General features: G+C 41.3%; 1 protein-coding gene across 1 annotated transcript in view; it reads left to right on the top strand.

The window, feature by feature from the left end:
• The window catches only part of LOC121956421 (potassium channel subfamily T member 2), a 52,807-nt gene that overhangs the window by 4,734 nt on the left and 20,566 nt on the right, over positions 1-27,507 (top strand). Inside the window, exons 2-14 of the mRNA XM_042504618.1 lie at positions 10,344-10,423; positions 12,200-12,302; positions 12,574-12,636; positions 13,494-13,542; positions 13,957-14,016; positions 14,744-14,818; positions 14,992-15,075; positions 16,244-16,338; positions 17,038-17,218; positions 21,499-21,663; positions 23,752-23,888; positions 24,418-24,481; positions 27,027-27,135. Of these exons, the coding sequence (XP_042360552.1) occupies positions 10,344-10,423; positions 12,200-12,302; positions 12,574-12,636; positions 13,494-13,542; positions 13,957-14,016; positions 14,744-14,818; positions 14,992-15,075; positions 16,244-16,338; positions 17,038-17,218; positions 21,499-21,663; positions 23,752-23,888; positions 24,418-24,481; positions 27,027-27,135 (1,265 nt within the window). The remainder of the gene's footprint in view (positions 1-10,343; positions 10,424-12,199; positions 12,303-12,573; positions 12,637-13,493; positions 13,543-13,956; positions 14,017-14,743; positions 14,819-14,991; positions 15,076-16,243; positions 16,339-17,037; positions 17,219-21,498; positions 21,664-23,751; positions 23,889-24,417; positions 24,482-27,026; positions 27,136-27,507) is intronic.

Raw genomic sequence — 27,507 nt, 5'->3', positions numbered from 1 at the left:
GATGCAAATAATTTGCATTGCTTAGTTTCAGTTATAGTTTCTCAAGGACTCAGGTAAGCTTTATTAGCAGGAGTCTTTGACTTTGTCAGAATCATATCCATAGACTATAAAGTGTAAAGAATGGACATAGATTCAGTTGACTGGTTTGTGGACTGCTGTTTGAAGCCTCAAATTTAGCATTTCGGCTGTTGCTTTCTTTGTTTTTTTTTTGGAGTGACTTTATTTGGATGAAAGGTTAGAGCTGTTGAGGAGCAACGGGTGGATCTGACTCACAGACTGTGGACAGACAGCCTGTCACTCAATAGGACCAGCCCTTAATTAAGCATAATTTTAAACCTTAATAAAATGTAAACAGGTGAGTTATAAAAAAAAATTCAACCCCCATTCAGTTGTCATGAATATTTAAATAAGCTGTGGAGACCAAAACCGTCTGTAAACATGTTTATCTCTGCTGTAAAGTTGGGCATTTTAACATCGGGTCTTTGGGAAATTACTCTGTTTTGGAGCCAGCTTCAAGTGGCCATTCGATGAACTGCAGTTTTTGGAGCTTCCACATTGGCTTTATTTTTTAGCCTAAGAGGTTGCCGCTTGTCCTAAACACATGCAGTGTTTCACAAACATTACAATATTAAACACTTGTGCCCACGAGTAATGTGCCCTGAGCATGCCTGGCCAGCTAGTTCTCCGTCTTTAACCCAAAAGCTTCCATCCTCAGAGCTTACTACATATTAACCCTTTTCTACATAAAGAGAATTTTCAAATAATTAATTTTCTGGTTTTATGTAGGCTACAGCAATTACTGTGCTCCAGCATTGCAGAGCAATATACCATTCTTCTAAGAGCTGAAAGCATGTTCATTTAGGCCTATAAACTCCCAGCACAGCTGCGCCTGTATGTCTAGTTTGTTACAAGTGAAATGAAATACAACAGAGTCTCCATTGGTCTACAAGAGAAAAGCTCAGCGGGAGCTTTCCTCAGAGTCCAGGATTATCATACAAATGACAGCCTTTTGTCCTTAAGACAATCTCTCATTGGCTGTCGCCTCCACATCTTCCCTCGCTCAATCTCTGCCTCGGTCTGCTCAGCGCCATCCTTTCTCCCCAAGCTTCTCCTACTCCCCTTGCCTCTTTCCTAATTCTTCCAGTCAAGCCTTAATCTACTAACGCCAATGTAAAACATGATCCATCAATACTGTCAGTATTCATACCAGCTGTACAATGCTTTGACCTGTATGTAAGGTGGATTGTGAAGTCCTTTAATGAGCCTTGTATGGCTCATGTAAGTTTGAGTCACGTCATTTATGGCAGTTTGGAAAGCTGATCTCTGTCAAATGTTTTGGAATCATGGATGGTTTGTGCATCATGCCTGCAGAGCCAGCACTGGCACAAAGGGAGGCTATTAGCAACACAAATGGCTTGTATGATGAAAAGAGTCACTCTGTGAAAAGGTGATTTTATCAGAATTGGAGCTGAATGAGAGACAGGGTGATGTGGGAGCATGCAGACCTCATAAACTTCTGCACACATGATTCTGCTGGTAAACATCTAGAGTGAAGTTAACTTAAAAACACCCAAATGGAAATCAATTGGGTGGGGGGGTCTTGGCATAGTCGATTGGAGGCTGGTGGTCTAGAGTCGTGTAAGCTAATAAAATAAAATGCATCAATCCTGACGAATGTCCTCTCCTATCAATTTTTAAAAAAGCGTCTGAAAACAACATCTTAATTAATACTGGCGGAGAGGAAAGCTTGCCATGGGCCTGAACATGAAAGATAGGTCTGTCTGAGAACAAATGAGAGGGCACGGTGGGAGGACGGAGGACTCATACAGAGTCTGAGCACAATCCTGCTGCAAAGAATATTGTGCACATGATGCCTAGTGAGCTGCTGCTCTCATTGTGAGAAGGCTGTGTACAGTACAGAGAGGACATTACCTGAAGGCAGCATAACAGACACTTCAGTTTGTCGTGCAATCAGAGTATATTACATTTTACTCTTTGTTCCTTGTACTCCAGCAACTGCTGCAGCCTGTGGCAACATGTAGAGTGTTTGAAATTAGAGGCATACTGGATACATGTTAAAGCTTTATCCTTTTTTATTGTTATTACTAAATACCAATAGCCCAATAAAGTCAGTGAAAGGTGTGTCCCTTGTGGTCATTTAAACACATGGTTCTTTTGTTTTTAGAGCTTCGTCTTTGGCTTTTATAGACACAATATTGAATTCCCTAAACAGCATTTCAGTGAGACGTGTGCTGTCAACACTTATGAGCCTTCCCGCTGTGGATACTAACACAGCCATGGGGCTGACTAACATGTGTCTGAGCACTTCAATGTTGCTGGAAGGCCTGGTGGCATCAGATTGGGGCCAGGGAGCTGCTGTGCCTCGGTGTTGCGGGGATCGCAAACACGGTTGTCCACTGATCGCAGCTCCCCTATTCCCAAACTGTGTTAGCTTAATACACCACAGGACTTTCAAATCCAAGCAGCCCCACAGACACCAGGGACAAGCAATAAAGACGATTTCCTCTCATGTTTCACCCACTTGTGCTTTGCACATGTCATCCACAGAGCGGTGATTCGAAGATGACTTGGAAACAGACATCTCACAGTGATTTGATCAAATGTTGAATGTCTGTGCACATCAGAGAATAATGTAATCTGATGGTATTGAATGTCATTGGGTGGTTTTTAATAGAGTTGTGCATCACCGTAAGCCATATTTTGTTTCATGATAGAGGCGTGATAATGGCTTCTTTTTTTCCTTTTTTTTCCAAATCATGGATCCATGTCATGCTTTTCTGTGAATTCAACACTGAAGCCTCTGTTGTGTTTTGTTCGTCCTTCTGGTCAACAAAGAAGATGTATCAACAGGTCCTCCTCTACGCAATAAATAGTGAATTAACATTTCAGGAAAGGATGAGGCAAGGCTGGTTTACGTCAGGGAGCAGGAGGCGAGAAATAGCTGTAGCACTTCCACTGATGATGTATGGAGAGTTTGAATCCATGGGAACCCAGACGTTCAGGAAATGGCTCTGAACCAAGGCTGCGGTGCACACTTACTTACTGTCAAGATGCTGAGGAATACATCACACGTTTATTGTAAATGACAGCTGCTGTTTCCCTGCTGTGCTGTTCCAGGCTGGTGAGGTAGAGAGAATAATTGTTAGAGGCTGTAGACATGTGTATGTAAGCAGGGGCTTCGTGGTGGGAGAAGGGGACTGATTCAGTGTTTCCCACAGGATTAGAATCAATCTGTGGTGGTTGCTGATGTTGGGGACATTGTCCGTCTGTGCCCAGAGTGTAGTCTGCATGCCCAGTGCAACAAATGACAGAACGGTATATATTTTAGTGTAGGGTTGCAGTAGTAGACTGGTTTCAAAGTGTATCGTGGTATATAAATATGTAAATATGCATTTGGACAGAGAATCTTAACTGCACATCGCATCTCCACTGCCTGTCACTACCTACTAATACTTCCATTCCCCTTGCTGCTCCTAATAAAAGGTCAAGCTCCAAGGTCAAGCTTGGGAAACCCAGTGGGTCCCTGGGAAATCACAGTTGTGTTCGGTTTTAGTTTTGTTTGCATTTATTTTATTTTTAAGTAATTAGTGACATTAATTAATTAATTGGATGAATAAATTGGTATGAAGACTAAACGTTCATAAATTATTTTTTCAAAAAGTAGTAGGAGCTCTCAAAGAAAATAAAAGGAATGGAAAAGAAGGCTTTGACTTGACTTTGTAAAAAAAAAAAAAAAAAAAAAAGGTGCGTGAGAGAGACATGGATCAAGGAAGGAAGGGCAGCGGGCCCATAGAGTCTGCTTAGGGCCCAGAATTTAGTGCTACACCCCTATACGTATAGATTAAATAATAGATAAACTGGCCATAACATAGGCTCTTAACTTTTTCCCTTAGCTATACAAAGACAAGGAGAGAAAAAGACTCTTTAAAGGTCTCAGTAATCATTAGGTTATTATAAAAGTACTTGCTAGTTTCATTGGAGTGTTAAAACCAATTTAGTGGCAGCAATGAGTGATATAAATGAAATTCGACATTCTCGTCAGTCAGTATGAACTTATGCAATGTCAGTGCTAAGAGAAAAATGGGCCTTTTATAACTGGAAAATGAAAGGGTTTTTTTAAGCAGGGGATGTGTTAGCATATTCGTATTTCTTTTTCTCCCTTTTATTCTTCTCCACCTGCACATTACCACAGTCTGATGTGTATGGCAGTTGTGTATCTGGGTCAGGGACAGGCTGTCCTGGTGACCCTTGGTTAGATGAAGCAGTGTACACCTTGCTCCTCTTAAGCTGTCAAAGTGGTCTTGTGGTGATGTGCAATTTGCTTGCCTCCATTGAATTTCTCCTGCCTTCATTTGTTGTCTGTGTATGTTATTATTGACTGTCTTTGTCTCCTTTTAGCAGTCACAGTGCCCTCCTTTCTCAAAGGATCCACATTCATCTCAAGCATTACAGACTATTCAGTAACAAACTGGTTTACAGCCATCAACATTTATCTACAGGACAGTTTTCCACGAGCTACATGTTTCGCCCAAACAACGGAAACAGCTTCTTTAAAAATAAGGTTTCCACCGTTGCTTTTACAGGTTACAGTCCTATCCTCATTTGTCAGTTTCCATATCACAACAGTGAAAGACTGGGCAAGCAGACCTCTACCTGAATTTGTGTCATTACATTAAAATTTGTCTTTTTCAATCATTCAGATTAATCCCTTTTTTTCCTTAATGCATGTTTCATTATTTATTCTGAATTTATTTGTTTTTCCCAAAAGACATGCGTCAAATATGAATTTCCATTTTTGCAATTAAATCTTGATATCATTGATCTCACTGGGAGGTCTACAGGGTAGAATTTTTCACTTCTTGCTTGTTTGTTTTTTTCCATTTCATTGGTATGAATACTATTTCTGAGTTGTGTGTGGAGGTTGTGATGTGCCAACGCTGTGCTGTTGTGCACGCATAGTTTTGGGTTTCTTTAGTCTCTTCCACTGTGTCATTAGATGGCCAGTGCTGTGTCATTATAGAGCACAGGCATGGGTGGAAGCAGCAGGAGAACAAGGTTCAGCTTTCTCTCAAAGATCCTCCCCCGCATGTCCCCCTCTGTCCATCTGTCTGTGTGTATTTATCTGTCTGTTTTTTTTGTCTGCTCGCTCGCTCTCTCTCTCTCTTTATTTTTCTCTCTCTCTCTCACACACACACACACTTCGATTCCCAGTGTACATACAAATGCAGAAATGCAAATTCTCTCCCCTGGCTCAGGTTTGAAATGTTATGCCGTGCCCCTTTCTTCAAGTTCTCTTGTTTCCAGCTGTTAAAGCTGCTGCTCTTGCTTTAATAAAGCCCATGAGATAATCTTTGATGCCCAACTCAAAATTAATTAGTCCGATAAACCTATATTTTGAATGCGGAGCAGAGCAGGGGGAAAGAGAAGAACTCTTTGGGGGTTATTCTCTACTTGTGAATCTTGCAGACACACAAAACTGACATTGAAGAACGAGCGACAACGAGAGCCCTCAGCAGTGTCGCCTCACCTATGGAAAACCATACGACCATCTTGATGCCAGTTAGCCAGTTAGCACATTACGAACACAATCTAATGTTGACAGAACAAAGCATATTTACCTTGTGCCAGTGAACAACACCACAAATTATCAAGACACATTTCTGCTAAGGAGCTCAGTAGCTAAGGAAAAATAATCTTACCTCATATATCAAGTTTGTGTCAGTCTCACTGAATCTTGACTCAGCCATTTGTTTCATATTTCTTAACTTCCGTTTCTCTTTTGTGCACTGAGCTACACATCTAATAAGAGTGATTTCATTCACCAGTGGGCTCCATGGTTACCGCCATCGCCGACTCAACATGCTGAATTGGTAGAAAAAAAGCTGAGGGGTCGACAAAGGCCGACAGGGGGGGGCACACCGCGGCAACGGGAGTCGCAGACACTCACCAATGGCCTAACTTTGACCGACGGTAGATCATCAGCTTGATGTGTCATGGACTTAAAAACTAGTGGCAACAAAGGCTGACTGTGACATCGCCCCTGGTCATCTGTGTCTCTGTCAAAACGTTGCACTTGAATACACCGCAAAGACTACAGCCAACAACCAGCTAGCATGTACCTTTTACACCTGCATGAAAGGAAATAACTCTCCATACCAGCAGATGGTGGTCATCTACATTCAACTGGAAGATAAACGGGACAGATTGAAGGTGCTAGCCAGTTAGCACAACCGATGTTGAAAGAACAAAGGCTACTGACCGTGCCCTAGTGAACAATAACACCAAAAGTTGCAAATAGTTTCACCTTAAAAATTCAGTGGCTAAAAACATAATTTCGTCTGATATAAAAAGTTTGTTTTAATCTCACTTCAAATACATTTCCATTCACAGAGCTGAACTGCCAATCAAAGGGATTTTATCACTGTTTATTTATATAGTTTATTGGATAGGAACAATGAAAAATAACAGAATACGACTTTTACCTGTTACAAACAAGCTGTAGTAACTGATGTTTGACATATAGAGATTGTAGCTATTGCTAGTTTCCAACTCCTGTCCCTTGTTAGGCTTTTAGTAAAGAAAAAAGCGAGAGAGAGAGAGAGAGAGAGAGAGAGAGAGAGACCGTACTCTAGCACACTCCACAACTGATTCAACATGCTGAATCAGCTGGTGCGTGAAACACCACTGGTCAGCCCTTGGTGGCTGAAAACTAGGGGAACAAACCCTGACATTGGGTGTTGAGCACTGGCCAACTGCCAGCTTGTTGTGTCAGGGCTCTTACACGATACATGAAAATGTTTATTCCTTAATCTGGTGACGTGTTTTTATTCCTCATAACAGCATCCCAAAGGAGTTTTTCTCAACCATTATCTAATCATTCTCCCAGTGCCCTCTGGGGGGCCTTGGGGGGCTCGTATGTGTCTATTGCCCAGAGGTGCCATCGTGATGTGTCTTTTGTTTTGATATAATTCTCTTTACGAGTTTTCAATGTGTTTTTCTCTCCAACTCTCCCCTTAGATTAAAGATCCCACCTTTCAATCTATCCCACAGCTCAACTCTTTATTGGGCTATATTTCCACTTTATTTTTCATCCTCTGTTGTACACTCAAGTGGAAAGCCCTTGCTTAGAGAAACACATCGAGGACAAAATGACCTCCGAAATGATCCTCTTCCCCTGGGAAGTTATCACAGCATCTTCTCAGAGTTTGAAGAAGCCTTAAGGACTCTGATGAATGAAGAGATGCACGGCTGAATTCAGGAACATATGTCACCTTAAGTGTCTTGTAAGGTGATAACAAACAGGCAGTAAGAAGCTGGAGATTTGGCAAAGAATAGAAAAACACTGCCATGACGAGACGTGGAGGTGCAGTGCCTGATGGATTTGGTCGTAGAAGACGACACTGGCTTGAGGGAAAGCAAACAAAGCTTTTATCATTTTGGTTTGTTATATGGATGAAAACCCGAAACTCAACACAGTGGAGCTTTTCAGAAGACAAACAATATGTGTACAATTATGTTATCTTGTATGAAAAGAAGCCATTATCACGCCTCTATCATGAAACAAAATATGGCTTACGGTGATGCACAACTCTATTAAAAACCACCCAATGATGTTTTAATTCTTTTCTAAATAAACACAAGAATACATGCCAAGCAGAAAAATGAAGGACAACTCAGAAGCGCTAAGCATTGCAGTTCCTCGAATGACCATATAAGGCTGGCTCCAAGAGTGAGTCAATCCCCATAGACACTCATGTTAAAACGCCCAATGCCCAGCAGTAATAAACATGTTAACAGCCTATTGCAAAAATGGTTTCCGTCTCTATAGCTTATTTACCCATTCATGACAAATGTTCGTTTACATTTTATTTAGGTATAATTAAAGGCGTGGCTGCTTTGAGTGACAGGCTGTCTGTAAGTCAGATCCACCACTCGCTCCTCCACAGCTCGACTCTCAAAATTTGATCTATTCTGGCTCAGAAAAAAAAGATGCGGAAATGCCGAACTTGAGGCTTCAACACAGTACGACCCAGTAGCTATGTCCACTCTTTATACAAAATATGGTGTATGCACAGTGTGGTTTACAACAGTAGCCTTTCTTGAATGTTTAAAATCAAAGTTAAAGGGATGCTCTGCCGATTTTCAACCAGCTTTGTAGTTGGGTAGGTTGTGTAAATGAACTGTGGTAAACTGCCCTCCATGTCACCAGCAGCCGGATCTCCCTGCTCATTTGCTAGCGAGAATTCACCAGATAATGTGTACAGATTATACTTTCTGATTTTTGTATAACCTGCATCACCACAGACACACAAAGTATAGAAGCAGATTGAGAGAAATCAAACACTAAAAATAGGCAAGCTGATCAAATATGAACCAAGATTCTGTTACTGGATAGCCTATTTGTAACCTAAAATGTCTTCAGAAATGTATTTTAGCGCACAGTTTAGCTATAATACAAGATAGTTTGTTAAATGGCCAGTGACCATATTGTTTTTGGACCCACACCACTCACCAGTGGGGGCTTTATTGGTCCGGTGGAGCACAGTGCATTCTGCTAGTTGCAGGTTTTCTCCCTCTTGAGAAAAAGCAAATGCCGCAGCCCTTTTTTTTTGGTTTTCTTTGATTACGTAGCACTATTTTCAAAAGTATTTGAGTCTTTCTCCTGCATAGACAGCCTATAGTTTTATAAAAAAAGACCATCTATCCAGCCATGCCAAACTCCTTTTGCTATCTGATTCCAGCATTGTCACTGGTAGTGCATTCTTGAATGTAAAGATTTGGCCACAGCATTTAAAGATGCTATTGTACATATTCTGTTCCTTCCCAACTGTTTAAACGTAAATTAATAATGATTTACTGTAGAAAACGGGTGATAATGGGTCCCTGTGTTTATTGCCACAGTGGTATTGACTATTCTATTGGTCTGTGCATGAAAGAACTCAGGCAGTCATATGGTCGATTAGCTCAGTACAGCTCACCTCTCACATAGACACAAAATCTTTCCTTACTCTCCACACTGCAAACACCGCAGGGTGTCCCATCTCTGCAGCAATTCATACAAAGTCATTTTCTAATTCAGAGGTGCAATTACACACCCCTGAGCTTTCACGAGCCTTGGGGGAGCTGTGCGTATCTGCATGTTCCTCTGTTTTCCATCATGTGTGCAAAAGCCTTATTGTCAGCAGGCTGCTCCAAGCGAAGAGAGCCGTCACCAAGTTGGAGCGCAGCTATCAGCTCCGATGACTGAACACACTTCACAAGTATGTGTTTGCTCACATATGCTCATTTGAGAGGGAGGGAAAAGACAACGCATTTTGTGTTGCTATAGCAACAAAGAGGAAAGTCAGCCCCCCTTCCACCCTCACCTCCAGATGTTGCTGGGAAAGTGGTGGTTTTGTGTGTATCGGACCATGTGCGTTGCTGGTCACAGAGTCACTCTGGAACCCTGGAAAGACCCCCCTCTCCTCCCCATCTCCTCTCCTTCCTGCAGACAGAATAGATTGCAGTTGTTCTACCACTCTTTCATCTGTCTGTGTGTTGTTTGGAGCCCACCGGCGTGCCGGGGTCTGGTGCTTTTTCATCCTCGACCTGAGTCATCCCCTCTTCCTTCCATAGGATGAAAGGAAAGCTACTGAGAATTCTCCCCTGAGGTGGTCAGACAGGAAATACAGTCACCGCCGGTCTGTCTGATTACGTGTAAGAGCTCCATGTAAGAGAGATGTCTGAGGAGAGTCTCTTTGTCATTTTAAATCATGGCTCTCCAGGAGCGTCCATGTCAGATGGCCATGTGAATGGTATAATAATCCTAATGACCCGGCTACAGGTGTGTATTTCAGGCTTACACTGTAGATGTGTGCGTGTCCCTCGGTAACAGGAGGGTGCCAGAATGGAAAGGGAGAAAGAGCAGTAATTATGGCCTCCCATGTTCAGCAGAAACATCAGAGGGAAGTAATTTGTTGCTCTATATTTAATCAGTGGAGATAACGAGACTGACTGCAGCTGTCTGGGCCTTTGGGCAGCCGGACAAGCAGGAACACCATTTCCTCTAAAACCCATTAGTCTTTAATGCAGCCAGTCACAATTTCCATACTTTTCAGTGTTCAAATAATCATTATCGCCATTTCCATCGCCAATTTGCTCAACTGTACACTTTTTCTTCCTCACCTTTTATTCTATTCCCTTTTATCTCCCAGCCCTCTGCTTGTTTCTTCTCCTCTGTCTCTTGACTCCAACGAGAAGTATTTTATATCTTCACTCATCTTTTTTCTTCTCTTGCACCCTCCCCATCTCCGTCTCTGCCCATCTCTCTGTCCCTCCCTCAGGGTGCAGGTAGAGTTCTATGTGAACGAGAACACTTTCAAGGAGCGCCTGAAGCTGTTCTTCATCAAAAACCAAAGATCCAGTGAGTTACCTGTGACTGGGATCATAATTTCTGTGCATGCAATTAGCTGGATGATTTCACAGTTTTCCTCTCTTTTTACACGAGTTGCTGTTATTTTTTAATCACAGAGATGTGTTTTATTTTCGTTTTGTGTGTGAAGTGCTGTCCTTCTTGCTCTGCATTTCGTCACCAGTTGTTCACCTTGTCCACCCTTTGAGGATGTTTTATGTCTGTGTCATGATTTAGATTATCTGACATCGACATGTCATCGCTTTATTTTTATTTTTTCCTGTATGCATTAAGTCATTAAACATATATTTTCATAAAACCTTGACTCGAAGTAGAAACAGGTGTATATTGAGCCTTTGAGAACCAGAGGGGTGTAATAATCATTTAAGCAATTTTACAGGAGCCCAAACTAAAAAAAAAAGACCATTCTTTGTCCCGACCTTCCTTGATTTTAACTTTATCATTCTTTAACATGTGGATGACTATATACTTAATGAACAATATCTTGACATTTACTGAACAAATGATTTGTAACTATACACAAGTCAACAACAAATACTCCAACGTTAACCCTTTTAGTTTTTGTGTTGGTTGGTTAGCTGTTGGCTTGTTTTGGCATATTTTTCGGAAATGTGATGCGCCTTTGAGAAACCCCCATTTTATCTGCCTTGCTTTCAAACTTGCAACAAATTCGGCAACACAGAGCTGAGTTTCGCCTACATTCTTTAACGCCATCCAATTAAATGCTATTTCGAGGATCATTAAAAAGCTTGCTTGCACTTCAGCTCATAAACTTCAGCTTAATATGTGCAACTCTCAACAGAGATAAGGAGGAAGTGAGACGGCTTACTTTGCTACTTCCACCATCAGCTCTGACAAAAATTATGTGTTTAATGTTTTTAGGGGGTTTTATCACAGAAACTGCATTTTGGCCAATGTGTGCTGCCTCTCCACGTCAGCTCAAATGTGATTGGTCATTACTACTCAAACTATAAATAATCTACAAACGGAAACCAGAATGCTTCAAAAAACAAAATTTTGTCCTCTGTCTGCAGCGGCCAATATTAACAATAAGTAACAAGCAGATGGCAGGTCAAGACTGCCTCTTCTGTGTGCTGCTCATTTCAGCTCATCTTTAAAAACAAATATCTGCATAAAAATGCAGATACATTTTGAAAAAGGAGATTGGAGAATTTACAAATACCCTTATGGCAGTAGAGAAAGCTAATCAAGAGCTTCAGCTGAAATATATAACTCATTTTTCCCAACAATGTCACTCACGCCCCTCTGGTTCTCATTTGTCGTCATGAATTTTGTACTTAATTAGTTCAACATTAAGAAATCATTTCAGTGTCATCCCTTTTTATTAACAGATAAACGCTGCTTAAATAACACACTGTAATAGTCATATGAACTGAGGTGTCGAGGATACAAGATTAACTTTCAATAGACAAGATAAAATACTTAATTAAGCCAACCATGACTGCACACGCTTTATTGAAAAGATGTTATGCATCGTGTTTTGGAGAATAATCCGAGGCACTGGTGAGCTTTTGGGTAGTAATGATAAATGGTTTATGAACAGCGGTTGGTTCCTCAGGGCTAATCTGTTTTTGTCTTTTACCTTAATTTGTGTCTAGAGCTAATAATCCCACAGACCTTTATTGAGTGTTTTCAAATCACACGTAGTGAATATTGGGGAAAAACATTTGAAATCATATTCAAAGCTAAAATAAAATGTGTTTCTATAAATTCAGCTTTTAATACTGATGTGTTTTTTCATTGCAGGTCTGCGAGTGCGAATGTTTAACTTTGCGCTGAAAGTGCTCAGCTGCCTCCTCTACATTGTCAGAGTCCTATTGGACAACCCGCAAGACGGAAGGCAGGACTGGTGAGAGAAATGGTGATAACAGGGGCTTAATGAGGTGAAACAAAGTCTTTGTGAGTGTGGAGGCCTGATAGCAGGAACAAGTGCGCTGGGTCAATAGATGAGATAACAGTGTGTATAGAGTATCCTGTAAGGGCTGGGTGTGAGATTATGGTGGGAGAAGAGAGGGGGATGGAGATGCAATCAGAAGGTAAACTGATATTTGGACTGAGCTGAGAGTCCAGTTTTGGTGAGAAAAAGTCACTTTTATTGCTTTTTTTCTCTCCTGCTGCAGCGTGAGCGGGGTGAACTGCACCAAACAAAACACATCATCTCATCCCTGGAGTGAGTTTGACTGGTAAGCATGTGAGTCTCTTATTAGGAGCAATGCTTCAGCCTGTAGACATGGACCATTAAACCGCACACCCCTGGAGGACATGCTCCCCAACACAGAGCTGGTCGGAAACGTCTTATAACGCAATCAATGCAACTTCGCTTTATCGGTGCAACTCACAATCTTGATATTGAGCATAACAGATCCACATTCATTTGTCACAACCCAACTGTATGGATTAACTGTCAACATAATATGTATGAAGTGCTTGTGCAGCCTAATCAACAGCGATCTAGTGGAGATAAAGCATGTAATATACAGCAGCAGCAGAGAGTGGGGGAGAAACCAGGAAGTGTGCACGGACCTGAGGCTGTGCCATGTCTCCTGCTTTGGGGACCTATTGATCTAATTGGTGGCCGGTGACACTGGCTAAGCTCTGGCTCCAAATGAATAAGGAGGCTGACAGGGTGAGCTCAGGAAAGGGATGGGCCGCCTCCTGCTTCAGGCAGCAGACTTGCAGGAGAAAATCAGAGCGCAGGCAGGCAAACAGCCACGATAAGCCCCAGGGTGTCTTTGGTAGGGGAAAAAAAAGAAAAAAACGGCTTTCTCTCACACTAAGGCTGTAAATTTCCATTTGGCTGTGTGAATATTACTTTTCTTCAACAATATGAGCACACTTGCAGCTGGGCACTCCACTGCTGTTCAGTTGTAAACTGCATAATTAAATTGAACGTGGTGACATGAGTTGTGTTCATGGGTCTTGTTGAGTGTCATTGTGTTGGACGAAAAATTATTTCAATGTTTTGTCCTGCAGTATCTAATTTGTATCTATTTTTTGCCACGTCTCTCTCCTTTGCTCTCTATTTTCTTCCGCTCTGAAGGAAACTGATCATCTGGGTGGATAGACCTCTACCGCTGTGGGCACTGCAGGTTAGTTAGATCAATACACTCCTGTGTAAACAAAACCCCAGTCTGTGTACACACACATCACACATCACACACAGGTGCTCCTCGGAAACTGTGTTTCTTTATCAGCAATTCACATCACATGACTTCAGGGCATGTTTATGTTAAATCAGACAATTTTACGTTACACATAATTTGCACTTACGGTATGATTCCACGCGCATATATGTACACAATCAGACACCAGACCGTCTCTTGCTTCACTGAAATCAGTTCCCTCTGAAACTCAATCATCAGCACGCCTACTGATTCCACCCACGCTCTCCGCTTCCATCTCTGCGACTCCTAATTTCTCTCTGCTCTGGTCTCTCTCTGACTCCTCTCTGTGTCTGCTCTCCCTCTGTGTCTGCATCTCTCAATTTCTCTCTCATTTTGCAGGTGCTCGTGGCTTTCATCAGCTTCTCAGAAACTATGTTGCTCGTGTACCTCAGCTACAAGGTGAGTTACTCAAAGCGCCCTGCTCTAACAGCTAATCTGAAGCCCTTTGTGATGTCTTTGGCTATGATTTGTACACGCAATATGCTTCAGAGCGTCCACTTTGCACTCCTCCTGTGCATTCACTCAACTAAACTGAAGTTTTCCCTCTCTCCTCTGAGGCTCCTCCTTTGCTCTTGCGTTTGGAAAGCCCGTCGGCAGGCCTTGAGGCTTCTTGAGCATCACCCTGTTATTGGCACATCAGAAAAACATTAGGGGACGCCCCCGTGTTGCTGCAGTGGGGGGCCGATCAATCAACGGGTTGCCCTGCTTTTGATGTACCTGACACTATAAGCCTATAAAGGGCTCACTCTGCAGATTACTCTGGAGGCTAGAGGCCTTAGCATTTAGAGTTGACTGATTCCTGTGGACATGCCCCTGTGCCTGTCCACCTACACTAGTCAGATTCAGGTCAGCCTTATGCAGGTGGCAGACACATAAAAACAGCCACAGCTGACTACTTAATTGCACGGCAAAGCTTCGAAGAAACTTAGTAACGCCGCTTCTCCTCTCAAGGGGCTGCACAAGGGGCTGAATAGCCCTTTATACATCCCAATCAACTCTATAGTGCAAAAGCCGGTCAATTTTTTCCTCTTCCACTCTCTGCGATCGGGGCCTGTTATGCGGTAATTCCCAAAGGTCGCCATGACAATGGAGTTTCCTGACCCCTGTGTGTGGTTTGTGTTTCCAGGGCAACGTTTGGGAGCAGGTATTACGTGTCCCCTTCATTCTGGAGATGATCAGCGCTGTTCCCTTCATGATCACTGTGAGTGGAAGGCAGCACGCCACCTGTTTTTAAAAGCTGCTACTGTAATACAGAAATGACATCACGACAGGCAAACCCGAGAGATCCTGTGACTGTGTACAACATATGAAAAAAAGAAAAGAAAAAAACGTGATGAGGCAGCCAAACAGACTGACGCTTTCTCTTCTTGATAGGTGATTTTGCCCTCCTTCAGAAATCTCTTCATCCCTGTATTTCTCAATTGCTGGCTGGCCAAACACGCTTTGGAGAACATGATAGTGAGTGAAATGCAATCTCCCTATCCAATTTTTTCATTACTTTCATCTCAGCATCTCTGTTATGTGTTATTTTGTTGGCATGCTATTGCCCCTCTCTGTCTGTGCCATTTCAGCTCACCAACTCTCACTGCCACCAAGGTAAATCAGTCACAAAACGTATCAACTTTCCTCCTTGGAGCTTTTCACATTCCCTGCCTCCGTTTGTCCTTTGACATCCACGCTTGCCTCACATTTTTTAATAAGCTGTCTCTGTCTCAGCTCCATATATCCCAACACTTTCATTTTTATCTCCTTATTTAGCGCTTTTCTATATTTCATCCATTTTTTTTTTGTCTTTTTCTTACTTTCCCTTAACTACATTTTATTCTCTTTTCACACTTTAACAATGCAGCCATTGTGGTTTCCACACATTAAAGGGATAGTTTGGGGTTTTTTTAAAGTGGGGTTGTGTGGGGTACTTGTCCATAATAAGTGAATTACAGTAGATCAGTATGCCCCCAGTTTGAAGAAGCAGGCTGTAGTCCAACACAAAAGCTACGCAATGTACTGCTGTAGACTGGGGTACCAACAACACATCTTTTAGCCACCTAAAAAGCCAATATCATTTTAAGTGTTCACTATAGTGCGAGTATTTTTATTGATCCGACAGGAAGTCATTAGATAATGAGAAAAAACTTGGGGGCCAGATGCTTTTTGCATTATATGGGATACTACAAAAAATATTCACACACAAATGGACATGTCTGATCCAAACTAAAAAGTCCCACAGTAACACAAGCAAATAACTGAATAAGGCAGCGATAGATCTGCAGCTTAAATCAGTGTTTTCCTTAATGGAGTCTGGCTTTGAAAGAAGCAATATAACAGCATCATTACCCAGTTGATATCCTTGTTTGATTATCACGTTAAAACAGGAAAAATGCTCTATTATTTGAAGGGGACACTATAAGTATCGATTTTTTCATGGTGGCTAAAATACATTTTGTTGCTGACCTCCATCCACAGCAGTATATTGGTTTCCTTACTTGTCAGACTCCAGCCTGCTTCTCCAAACTGACTGAATGACATCTACTGTAAAATAATGTCTATGCATAAGCACCACATACAACTCCACTTTAAAAAATCTGAACTATCCCTTTATCTCACATCAGTGTCTGTCTCTCTGCAGAATGATCTCCACAGGGCGATCCAGCGGACACACTCAGCCATGTTTAACCAGGTGGTGATACTCATCAGCACGCTGGTCTGCCTCATGTTTACATGGTGGGTACCCTCGCAGCTGACACAGAGTACAAAGGGGGTCAACCAAGACAGAAAAAAGGGAAAAGAGAGACATTAAATTGAGGTTTGACAAAAGAAAAATGTGTCCAAAGTGTGGACAGGGTGAGTAAAGGAACAGAGAGATGGTGAGATGGACATGAGAAGCAAAAGACAGTGTGATACATGAATAAAAAAGTTATACATGAGAATAAAAAATGCTGCCCCTCGAGCAAAAAGATAAAAAGACAGAGAGCAGAGAGGTAATTGGTGACTGTGAGAGTGAGATAGTGCTCTGAAATGACAACTGGCGATTTCTTCGGTGCAGTGGAGGATGTGTCAGCTCGCTCTCACTGCGTATCTGGTGTGAAAGCCTGTACTAATCCAGAAGATCCTACACACAGCATGAATTAAGCTCTCTGACCGTTTCAGGGTTGACATTTGCCTGTTGACTCATCTATCCCTTCAAAAACACAATAATACGCGCAGATTGCACTCGCACACCTATATACAGAAACATACAGTGTCCTACAAAAGCGCTCAAGCATGCATTCACCCCCATCTCCACAGTCACACGTACACACGCAGGCAGGAACCACAGCTCTACATGTATAATGGCTCCCACAAGCATGTATACTTCACTCAAAGATGCTCACTTGCTTTTCTTACTCTCTCCATCTTTCCCACCCTGCCGACTTCCATCAGCATCTGCGGCATCCAACACCTCGAACGAGCAGGTAACAACCTGACCCTGTTCGACTCGCTCTACTTCTGCGTAGTCACCTTCTCTACGGTGGGTTTCGGAGATGTCACCCCCCAAATCTGGCCCTCGCAGCTCTTGGTGGTGATCATGATTTTTGTGGCACTCATCGTACTTCCCATCCAGGTAAGAGACAATGGTGATAACCTTAATACAATCATGGATGGATTACTGATTACTCTAATTCAACTAATTCAAACCAAACTATAAAAGAAAAATGAGCACTTGATAATATTGCGTGATAAGAACTACCTACATTGACGGAAACCATCTTTGAAAAAATTTCTTCTTTGAGTTTTTAATTTGGCCCATGTCGCATCTGCCGACAGGAAGTGGGGTTTATGACCTATTCTGCAGCCAGCCACCAGGGGGCATTTGAGATGTTTTGGCTTCACTTTTGGGGAGCTGTCATGTCATCCACCTTTATTGTACAGTCCATGAACGGGCCTACTGGGCACAGGCCCAGGGGCCAAAAGTGTCAGGGCCCCCCATGGCTATAACCTACAAAATGTCACTAAAATTAACATGTACTGACCAGTAAGAGACTCAAAATGACTACAAAGAGATAAAAAGAAACTGCAAAGAGACACAAGAGGACAACAAAAAGGGACAAAATAACTACAAAGAATCACAAAATGCCATAACCAACATAAAACTACCTCAAAGAGACACAAACGACGACACAGAGACGCAACATGAGACCCAAAAGCCCTAAAAGATCCATAATGTCTACAAAGAAAAACAAAAAAACGAAAAAAAAAAGAGGCAAAACCATTATCAAGTCTGTGTGTTTTGCTTCTGGGTAGGAGAGGTGGTGGGGCATATCTGTGCCCAGGGGCCCACTCTCTCATAATCCACCCATGTATACAATCTCAAACAGTAGATTAAAAAAAAGTGATGTGATTGGTACTAAAGTTTTAATGTAATCCAATTCAACAAACAAGATATGACTTTATAACAGAAGGCTTTGAAGGTAAGTTTTAAAACCTTTATTGATTCGATGAGTCGAGGAGGCCTGAAGGCAAAAACCCATCTCACCCGTCTCATATTTTATTTTCAATTTGACATTTGTAGCAGCCGACAGGGCTCTGCCAGGCTGTCCTCCAGATGATACAAAGGTAGAAAAATCTCAAATGGACTGAGCACAGACGTGCCTTAAAAGTGATCAGAAAATCTTAAAATCACTCCTTAAAGTAACAGATGGGCTAGGTTTGCAATCCTCAAAAGCCAAATTGTTTTCTTTAGTAAGCTCATTACAGTAAAGTTGCTCTGTTAAGATCAAATATTCTTGTTCCCCCCCATGCACAATATGACTCATTGCATCCTACGTAGATTTGCAACACTATTTTTACTCAGAGAACAGCAGCAGTGTCTTCCTTACTCACTCAATTCCCCAAATCCCTCTCCTGTCATTTAGCCACTCCACAGAGGGAACTTCATGACAGAGAGAACTACAGGAAGCATTTGCACACTGTTTGTGCCGGGACCGATAAAAACCTTGACAAGCAGGTGCATTGTGGCAAAATGGTTGTTCATTCCTCTTTCTTGTGTAAACCTTTTTTCCCCGAGGTAGCTGGCGTACCTGTGTGCATCCCTAGAGATATAAAAGTGCTAATAGGATGAATTTCCTGCATGTGTGTCTACACTCAGATGAGGGCCTCACCAGGCAGGAAATCACATTCACACACTAATAATAAACAAATTCACAAATGATTTACTTTACCGGCATTCTTGTTTTGTTGCAAACTGGATTTCTTTTGTGATGACGCAACACGTTTTTGGTGGCTTTTCTTTTTTTGTCACATGAGCAGTAGGTGTAGGGCTGCATCCTACGCATGCATTATGGCTCCTGAACACGCTCTCAGTGTTTTTGTTTTTCTCATCCCCGGGTGGTAGCAAATATTGTCCCAAAAAAACCTCCACAAAACAAAAGAGCATGAAGATACTTTTGCTTAACTTGCGCAAGCCGACTCATAAAGAAATGGCGATCTGCGCATCAACAACATGGATGCCAAGCCATCCTACCCACTCTCTCTCCCCATCTTTCATCCATAAATACCCCTTGACATTTAGAAACTGGCCCCCCTAAGCCCCAAACCCCACCCTGTGTGTGTGTGTGTGTGTGTGTGTGTGTGTCTGACTCTGAGTCCTGCCATGACCGGTCTCCAGGCTGCATAGGGGAGCCTCAGAGCACATCAGGATTCAGCTACTGTCTTTCTCTTATTGCTGCCTCTGTTAGTTTTCCTGTACCTGTCCAAAACACACCGCATGAAATGTACCTCTTGACAAGTCATTTGTTCTCATATTTTAGCCTTTAAAGAATATTGATTTGGAAATAAGCCAAAAAGCCTAAAACATTTAGATAATTTCTCTTGTTTACAATTTAGTTTCACCAGTTTGGAGACTTTCCCTTGAAATAAATCACTGTACTCTAATAGAGAGGCTTGATTGTTATTACTGCATGTCTGCCACAGTCTGTGCCATCCAGAACTGGCTGCACACAAATAATGGCTGAAAAAACACTAGTGTCATATGGATGTGTGTGGCCCTGATGGTGTTTTCCACCTCTAACGAGATGACATTATCTCAGCTCAGAATCAATTAGATATATTCGGGGCAAAACGATCACTTCCTGGAGAAAACCTGCACACAAATGAACTCAGTCTATCAATTTGTGTTGACGTGTCTGAGGTGAATGTTTCGAAAGATTATCTGCCGTTCATTAGGATTGTTTCTGCTCAAGAGCTGAGGACCTCCATTACAACTGGCAGAGGGTTCAATATCAGCTCGTCACCTCTTTAGTTTCGACTTCATGTCACTTAATAACAAGAAGTTTCTTGACAGGTGTACACAGAGCTGCATTAAAGGAATGCTTCACCTGCAAAATGACCATTTGTGTGTCAGTTACCCATCACATGGTACTTTGAAGTCATGCACACCACCTGATTCTTCTTGCAAGCCTTCAGGGTGAATGAAAAATCCAAAAAAAGCAGAACATTCTTGATAAATGGAAGCAATCAGTGTCCGCATTTAACAACAGCAAAACAATATAAAAAATATTTTACACAAATTCACACACAACTCATACAGTGTAATCCAAGTCTCATATATCAAGCCATAAACTTAGTTCTTTCTTAACATTCACTAAAACACTGTAATTTATAACATGTCTGTGAAACCAGCCTCACCATGCTTGAGCTCAAGCACTCTTAAGAAACACTACTTGTAGGTGTAAGTATTTCTATATTGCAATGCTTTAGCGTATGTATGTATTTGTTTTGGGTGACAAAAAAGGGAATAAAACTTAAAACTTAGAACAAAAACTGATAACATTTTGAGCCATTTTGCCAACAAAAAGGGACAAAACAGTAAGCACAGAGATGGTAAAAATTGACCATTTAGGTAGGCTTGGCGCCATTCTGTCAGAAAATCAATCACTTTCTTTCCGTCTTGATTTAAACACATTTTTCCCTCTGTGTTAACCTACTATAAGAGAGAGTGTGTCAATGGCCAATGCCAATTGACACCAATAATGCAAAACAGCGGACATCCAGCTCCTCTGTTCACTCAACTCTAGAACATGTCAGCTTGAGTCTCTTACTCTCACACCTGTCCCCGTTACTCTTACTCTCAGTTGAAGCTTAGGGGACATTAAACGGCAAAGGTTTAAAGGTCATGAAAATATATTAAAAATAGTTCAAGTGCTATTAATGATAAAAAGAATAATTAATGTATGTAATGATACAAATAACTGAGATGAAGATACAATGTGCAAATATTCCGACAACAATGTTCATCTTTCCACAGTATCCTGAAACACATAAATTAGTACAGACTTAATTCACTAAAATAACATAAAAATATGTGTCAGTAACAATGGTTACACTATGCTAAGCGAACCAGATGCTGAATGTAGCTCCATACTTACTGCACAGACATGATGGTGGCACCAATCTTACTCTGTTGTTTAATCAATAGCTTCTAGGTCTTTCTGTAAATGTATTAATGCATTTTTAGGACTGTTGCAGTTGAACATTGTGTACTGCAAACTACGGTGATCACCAACTTTCTTGCATCTCTTTGTCTTTAAAATTTTACCACCCTGGACCCACCTGGTCCTCCACACACACACACACACACAATCTGTGTAATTTGCTCAGGCTTATTGTTATTACCATATCCAACCTTCTTCTATTATTGTCTGCCATCATGTTCCATTCATCGACCATCCTGAATCACATGTCCACTTTCCTTAACTCCCCAAACACTCTCCTTAATCAGACGGAAACTCGGCTCAGTGCAAAGCATTGTTTTCCTGTCTTATGCCACCTGGCTCCTCCCTGTAGTCCAGCTAACTTAATCCAGTTTCCATCTGTTGAATGTGATGGATGTCACCCTGAATGTAGTTCGAGCAGCTGGCCTTTCTGTGGATGGAGCGGCAGAAGTCCGGGGGGAACTACAGTCGCTACAGGGCACAGACGGAGAAACACGTGGTGCTGTGTGTCAGCTGTCTTAAGATCGATCTCCTCATGGATTTCCTCAATGAGTTCTTCGCTCACCCCAGACTACAGGTCTGTCTAATGGTTTTAAGTAAAAAGAGGGTGGGGAGGGCCTTGTGTTTGTTTACATTTGTTGTCTGTAATCCTCTTCAGGAGCCCGAACAGCTGAGGTTAAAGCAGAGGATTAATTCAGTACAAGCAAGACTCATACTGCTGTCTTATTCATGGTGGAGCAGATGTGTGTGTGTTTGCTTTCAGCTGCCTCCATGTGTGCATCTCTCTTTGTTCAATAATAGTGTGTGATGTGGTCCTCTCCACTTCAAAGGACTCGTGTATAGGGCTATAGTGTCTAGTTATGAGGAGAAGCAGGTTCAGGTAATGGTTAAAGCTCAAGTCTGCCACCACTCAAAAATGTGTTTGCATATTGTTACTTCACTTGACCTCCACTGTGCACACATGGTGAATGTGCAGAGAACACCAGAAGACTGCTTTCATTTTAATTTGTTGAAATCTCAGTTAAAAGGGACAGTTCACCCACAAATCCAAAAATACATATTTTTTGCTCTTACCTGTAGTGTTTTTTTTCCAGTCCAGTCTCTAGGTGTAAGTTGCCAAGTGTCTGAGATATCAGTTGTAGTGATGTCTTTCTTCTCTACTATTCAATGGGACAAGATAGTACTCTGCTTGAAACACAATAGCAATGTGTCTTTAAAGAAATAATGACCTGGTTACTCAAGATAATCTACAGACCTTGTTGTGAGGAGTTTCATGTAGGAAATATTTTGTTTTATACCAAACAATACAAGCCAAACATATCACTGTGCTGCACTCAAAAGGAAGTGTGCATCAAGATAATATCGGCATGTCATCGATATCAGCAGATATCAGCTTTCAAATGACATCGGTATCAATCAACATGCTGATTCCTGCCAATATTCCAAACCAATACTTTATTTTTATTGACAAGATGTACATGTACAAAACATCAACCCTAAGTTGAAGCATTTTTCCTATTTTGACTAAATATGACATATATTGAAAAGCACTGTATTTTATGTGGTGGTGGGCCATCACGATAACAGAATGCATAATATGATGTTAATTCTACCACAAAAGAGACATGATGATCACTAAAATTTGGTGGGGAAAAAAACTGGATAAATTGATATTGGTCATCAGCCAAATGAGTTCTTACATATCATATAAGCATATATCTGCAAAAAATCCAATATCGTGTATCCTTGGACAGTGCAAGATGAAAACTTTAATGGCATCCTTGTTGGAAGGTGTAACATTAGCGATCTCAGTGGTGCTATAGTGGATGCAATCTCGACTCTGTGTGGTGATAGTCAGTGGGTGTAATTCGGTAGAGAGAGATTGGATTATCTTGAGTAACCGCATCATGATTTCTGGAAAGAGACATTGCTGTGGAGTTTTTCAAATGTATTTTTTTATCTGCTTTGAACACCACAAGCCGAGTGCTGTCGAGTTCTATTATATTGGAGAGAAGGCGGACGTCTCTGCGGCCGATATCTCTGCAACTAACACCAAAACAATCTAGATAAATAAACAGCACTACAGGTAAGAGGAAAAATATAGGGGTGCCCAGTAGCTCATCTGGTAGAGTGGCTGCCACATGTACCAAGATTGTGTCCTTGCTGCAGCGGCTGCAGGTTCAATTCCATCCTTGGCCCTTTGCTGCATGTCAGCCCCTCTCTCTTTCTCCCTTTCACGCTATAGATGTCCTATTTAAAGCCTAAGAAAGCCCAAAAAATATATATTTAAAAAGGAAAATATATTTTACTTTAATTTTGGGTTTGGGATTATTAAATCAGGATTTGTGATAAACAACTAGTTTGGAAGCCAATCATGGTTAAGTATGCAACTTCAAAAAGCATGATGTTGAACTTCCAGCGCATATATACTCAGAACAGACTTATCTCTTTTCTCTTTGCTATCTTCAGCAGTATTCACTCAAGCGTCCCCGTCTCTGCTTTGCCCCCTCTAGTATCTATCTTCAGGCTCATATTCGTTGGCACCCTTTCTATTAAGAGATTGGCAACGAAACAAAAATAATTGAAAACCTGTGACCATGTCTTTTTACAAAACCTTCTGCAGCCACAATACAAATCACATGTGTATATTTGTGTTTGTGTGTAGGACTACTATGTGGTGATCCTTTGCCCAGCAGAGATGGATGTCCAGGTTAGGAGGGTCCTACATGTCCCACTTTGGGCCCAAAGAGTCATCTACCTGCAGGGTTCTGCCCTCAAAGACCAAGACCTGATGAGGGCCAAGTGAGTCTCTGTTAACAAAAACCATCTGATTTTTAGATGTATTTACTTAAATATCTAATTATTATTGTCACAAAGTAATTCAGTCACAATGGAGCTCTGACAAAGCGCAGAATAGGCCCAAGATCTAAAAAGAAAGCTTGAGCTTACAATTAATGCACCTCCAGCCTCAAAGTAACAGCAGTAATTTCAGTTTGAGTCATATTCCTTATTGTTTACCCCCTGGCTTCTGATAATACAGCACCTAAGACTGGCTTTGTTACAGGAAAAGAAAAGGAGCAAAAGCCTGTTTTTCCTTTTTTTAATCTCTGTCTCCTCGCCTCTTAGTATCTCAACCATAAATAGCGTGGGCTTGAAAGACACATTGGTTGTTCTATTGTCCTGCTTTTTTCTCTTTTGTCCTCTTCCCTCAATAACATGACAACACCCTCCTTCCCATGTCTTCTCTCCTCATCGCTCCCGATTCTCTCTCTCTCTCTTTTTATCCATGTCTTTCACTCCCCTGGCCACATACTCTACTAACTGCCTGCAGGATGGATGATGCTGAGGCCTGCTTTATCCTAAGTAACCGGTTTGAAGTGGACCGCATTGCTGCTGTACGTTCCTCACTGCTTCCCCGTTATCGCCATGACTCTTCACACTAAAATACATTTGATTAGTTAAGCTGTAGTTTGTAACTTAAAAAAAAAAACAACTTTTTTTGTGTTTTCGTATTTGCAGAAAATGTCTCTATATTCACACAGACAGGTAATCTCTGCCGACTCTAATACCGTGCCGCGGCTCTAATGGCCTCACCACAAGTGAATGAAAACCAATCGGAATCGAGGAGTCTCTAAGATAGCTGTCAATAATGTCAATCACTGTTTTTGAACTGCGATCAAATGCATTGCCTATTTCTCACCTTAAATGTTTCAGTGTACTGTTTTGCTGTAAAATGAGAAAATTGGTCAAGCTGGTGGGCTGTGCTTCGTACTTTGGACAAACGTTTGCATCATGGCAGCTGGGTAACAAACTTTCTGATTTTACAGCTAAACACTACAGTAAAATATGTTTGTGAAAACATTTAACATGAGAAACAGGCACCGCAGTGACAGAATCTCGGTTTACATTTGATCAGTGCTGCCTAGTTTGACAGTTTGACCGCACTTTAAAAGCATGACTGACATGACTGACGGCTGCGTTAGAGATTTCTCAGCTCTGACTGGTTGTTACTGCCACACGGCCTGATTCTAGCGAATGCCATTATGCTGTGTTCACACTACAAGCAAAAAAAAACAATGGACTATGAGTGATTTTAAATGGCTGATGTTCAGTTAAGGTGCTTTTTTCAAGTAGCAGACACACACAAGCCTGTGACAACTTAACTACATTACTGAGTCCTTGAGCAGCACTTCTTTTATTCTCTCTCATTTTCTTTTTTTTATGATAATGTTTTTGGTGTTTCTGCCTGAGAGAGAAGCGGGTTGACATGCAGCATAGGACCGCAGTTTGAAATTGAACCCAACACTTCAACGACAACACAACAATAATGTTGCTGGTCGTGTTGTTGCGTTGTTGCTGGTGGTGTGAGCGAGGCATTAGAAACAGCAGGAAGAGGAGGAGTGACTTTTTTTTTTACAAATGATCTGTCTCATGTACTTCTTTTTGAATAAAGTGACAGTTTGAGCAAATATGACACAAATTTATTTTCATAAATGTTCCCTACTGTAGCTCTGAGACTAATTGACTGCAAATAAATCTTAAAATTTAGTTTTTCATAAATAAAAATATAAATGTCTTGTAAATTTCTTTCAATATTTTTATTCTGGAGTGAAGCTGTGTCATAAAAATGCATTCAAGCAGTGGATTTAGATCACTGCATTGGCTGAAGTTTTGTTTTTTTTATGGGTGGTGATTTTTATATTTTTCCACCAAAGCATTAATCTCACAGTAAAATCAACTGAAGTTGAGACTAAAAGACACACAGGCTTGACATTAAAACTGTCTGTTTACAAAGACATATGTGCAAAACAAAATAACTGTGTAAGGTGTTACACAGCACTGACTGACAGTGAGTCGATAACACTGTCTAATCAACACCTCAAGTCTCACGCTGAATGATTTGGCAGCTGAATCGTTACCTCTGTGATCCATCAACATTGTCTCTAATGCCATCATCAGGTCAAAATTTAAATTTGTTCAAAAATCTGCAAACTTTGTACTAAGTGCTATCAAATGATAAACACTGTGAAACATCAGTGTGTTGCTGTTGTTCCTGTGTGCATGAGGAAGTATTCAGGTCCTTTACTTAAGCAAAAGTACTAATACCACACTATAAAAACGCTCTGTTACAAGTAAAAGTTCTGCATTGAAAATGTTACTTCAGTAAATGTAAGTACATTCAGGAACATGTAATTCTAATTATTAAAAGTAAAAATTACTTATGCAGAACATTTTAAATCAATTAAAACAAATGAAAACAGTTAAAAATAATTACAAGGAAAAGCAGCAAGTCTTCATATTTGAGGATGTAAAACCATTACATTTTTTTCATAAAAAATGATTTTAGCAATTATCAAAATAGCTGCTGACTTATCAGCTGGCTAATGGTTTTAGCTATGTTTATATTTTTATATGGTTTGTGTGCAAAAATCCGAATTTGTAAGGTAACTAAATAAAAAAGAAATAGCAGAGGAGTAATCTGTAAATTTACAGTATCTCCCTCTGAATTGCAGTGTCACTGAAATACAAGTAGAAAGTGGCATTACATTAAATTGCTTAATTGCACTCAAGCAAATTTACTTAATTACATTTCACGACTGATGTTAGCATGTAGATGTTAGCTTTTTAGCTTTGGTGGTCCATTGGGGCAGCCTGGCCAGTTTTACGCGTTTCACTCTTTGTGGCCTCGCAAAGTGTTCTGCCCAGCCCTGAATACTCCTTTGTTTCAAAGAAGTCAGAATGGCATTACTCCAAAATGTTGCAAGGCCCACTAGATTGCTCTGTGCAGTCAGCGGTTTAAGAGGATTATTAGAGAGGAGCTATGATCTGATGCTCCTAATGACGGGTTACCTCTCTGTCTCTCTCTTGTGCACTCTTCCTGTCTCTCTCCCTCGTTTTCACTCTATCCATCTCACTCCCCTCCGTCTCCAATTTTCTCAGGATCACCAGACCATCCTCCGAGCCTGGGCTGTGAAAGACTTCGCTCCAAATTGCCCCCTGTACGTCCAGATTCTCAAGCCGGAGAACAAGTTCCACGTCAAATTTGCAGGTGGGCAAAGGAGTGTGAAATCACACTGAGTTGAAGTGTCAGCTCAAGACGTGTGAGTGTATTTTTGTTTGGATGCAGCTACTGTGACACTAAAAAATTTCCTGGCCCAAATTGACAGGTGATTTTGCTCAGTTTGTGACTAGAGTTGTGTGCTGTAACAGATGGGTCATTAGGTAAGCAGTTTCACTCCGCTACTGCAGGGTTGCATTGTGGTGACATCGGATATTGAGCTGTCCTGTCTGCGCTTTATTTTGTCAGGTCCCATTTTCCACCTGAGTTTGTCAGCTTGATTTGTAAGCCTGAAAACTGTCTTTTCTATCAGCATGGCTTCGCAGCAGCACAGCTCTCCTTCCTCCCAGATCTGAAAAAGTG

The sequence above is a fragment of the Plectropomus leopardus genome, chromosome 17 (assembly GCF_008729295.1).
Source record: "Plectropomus leopardus isolate mb chromosome 17, YSFRI_Pleo_2.0, whole genome shotgun sequence".
NCBI classification, from domain to species: domain Eukaryota; kingdom Metazoa; phylum Chordata; class Actinopteri; order Perciformes; family Serranidae; genus Plectropomus; species Plectropomus leopardus.
The sequence above is the reverse complement of the archived record's forward strand: the minus strand, read 5'-3'. Positions and strand labels throughout refer to the sequence as shown.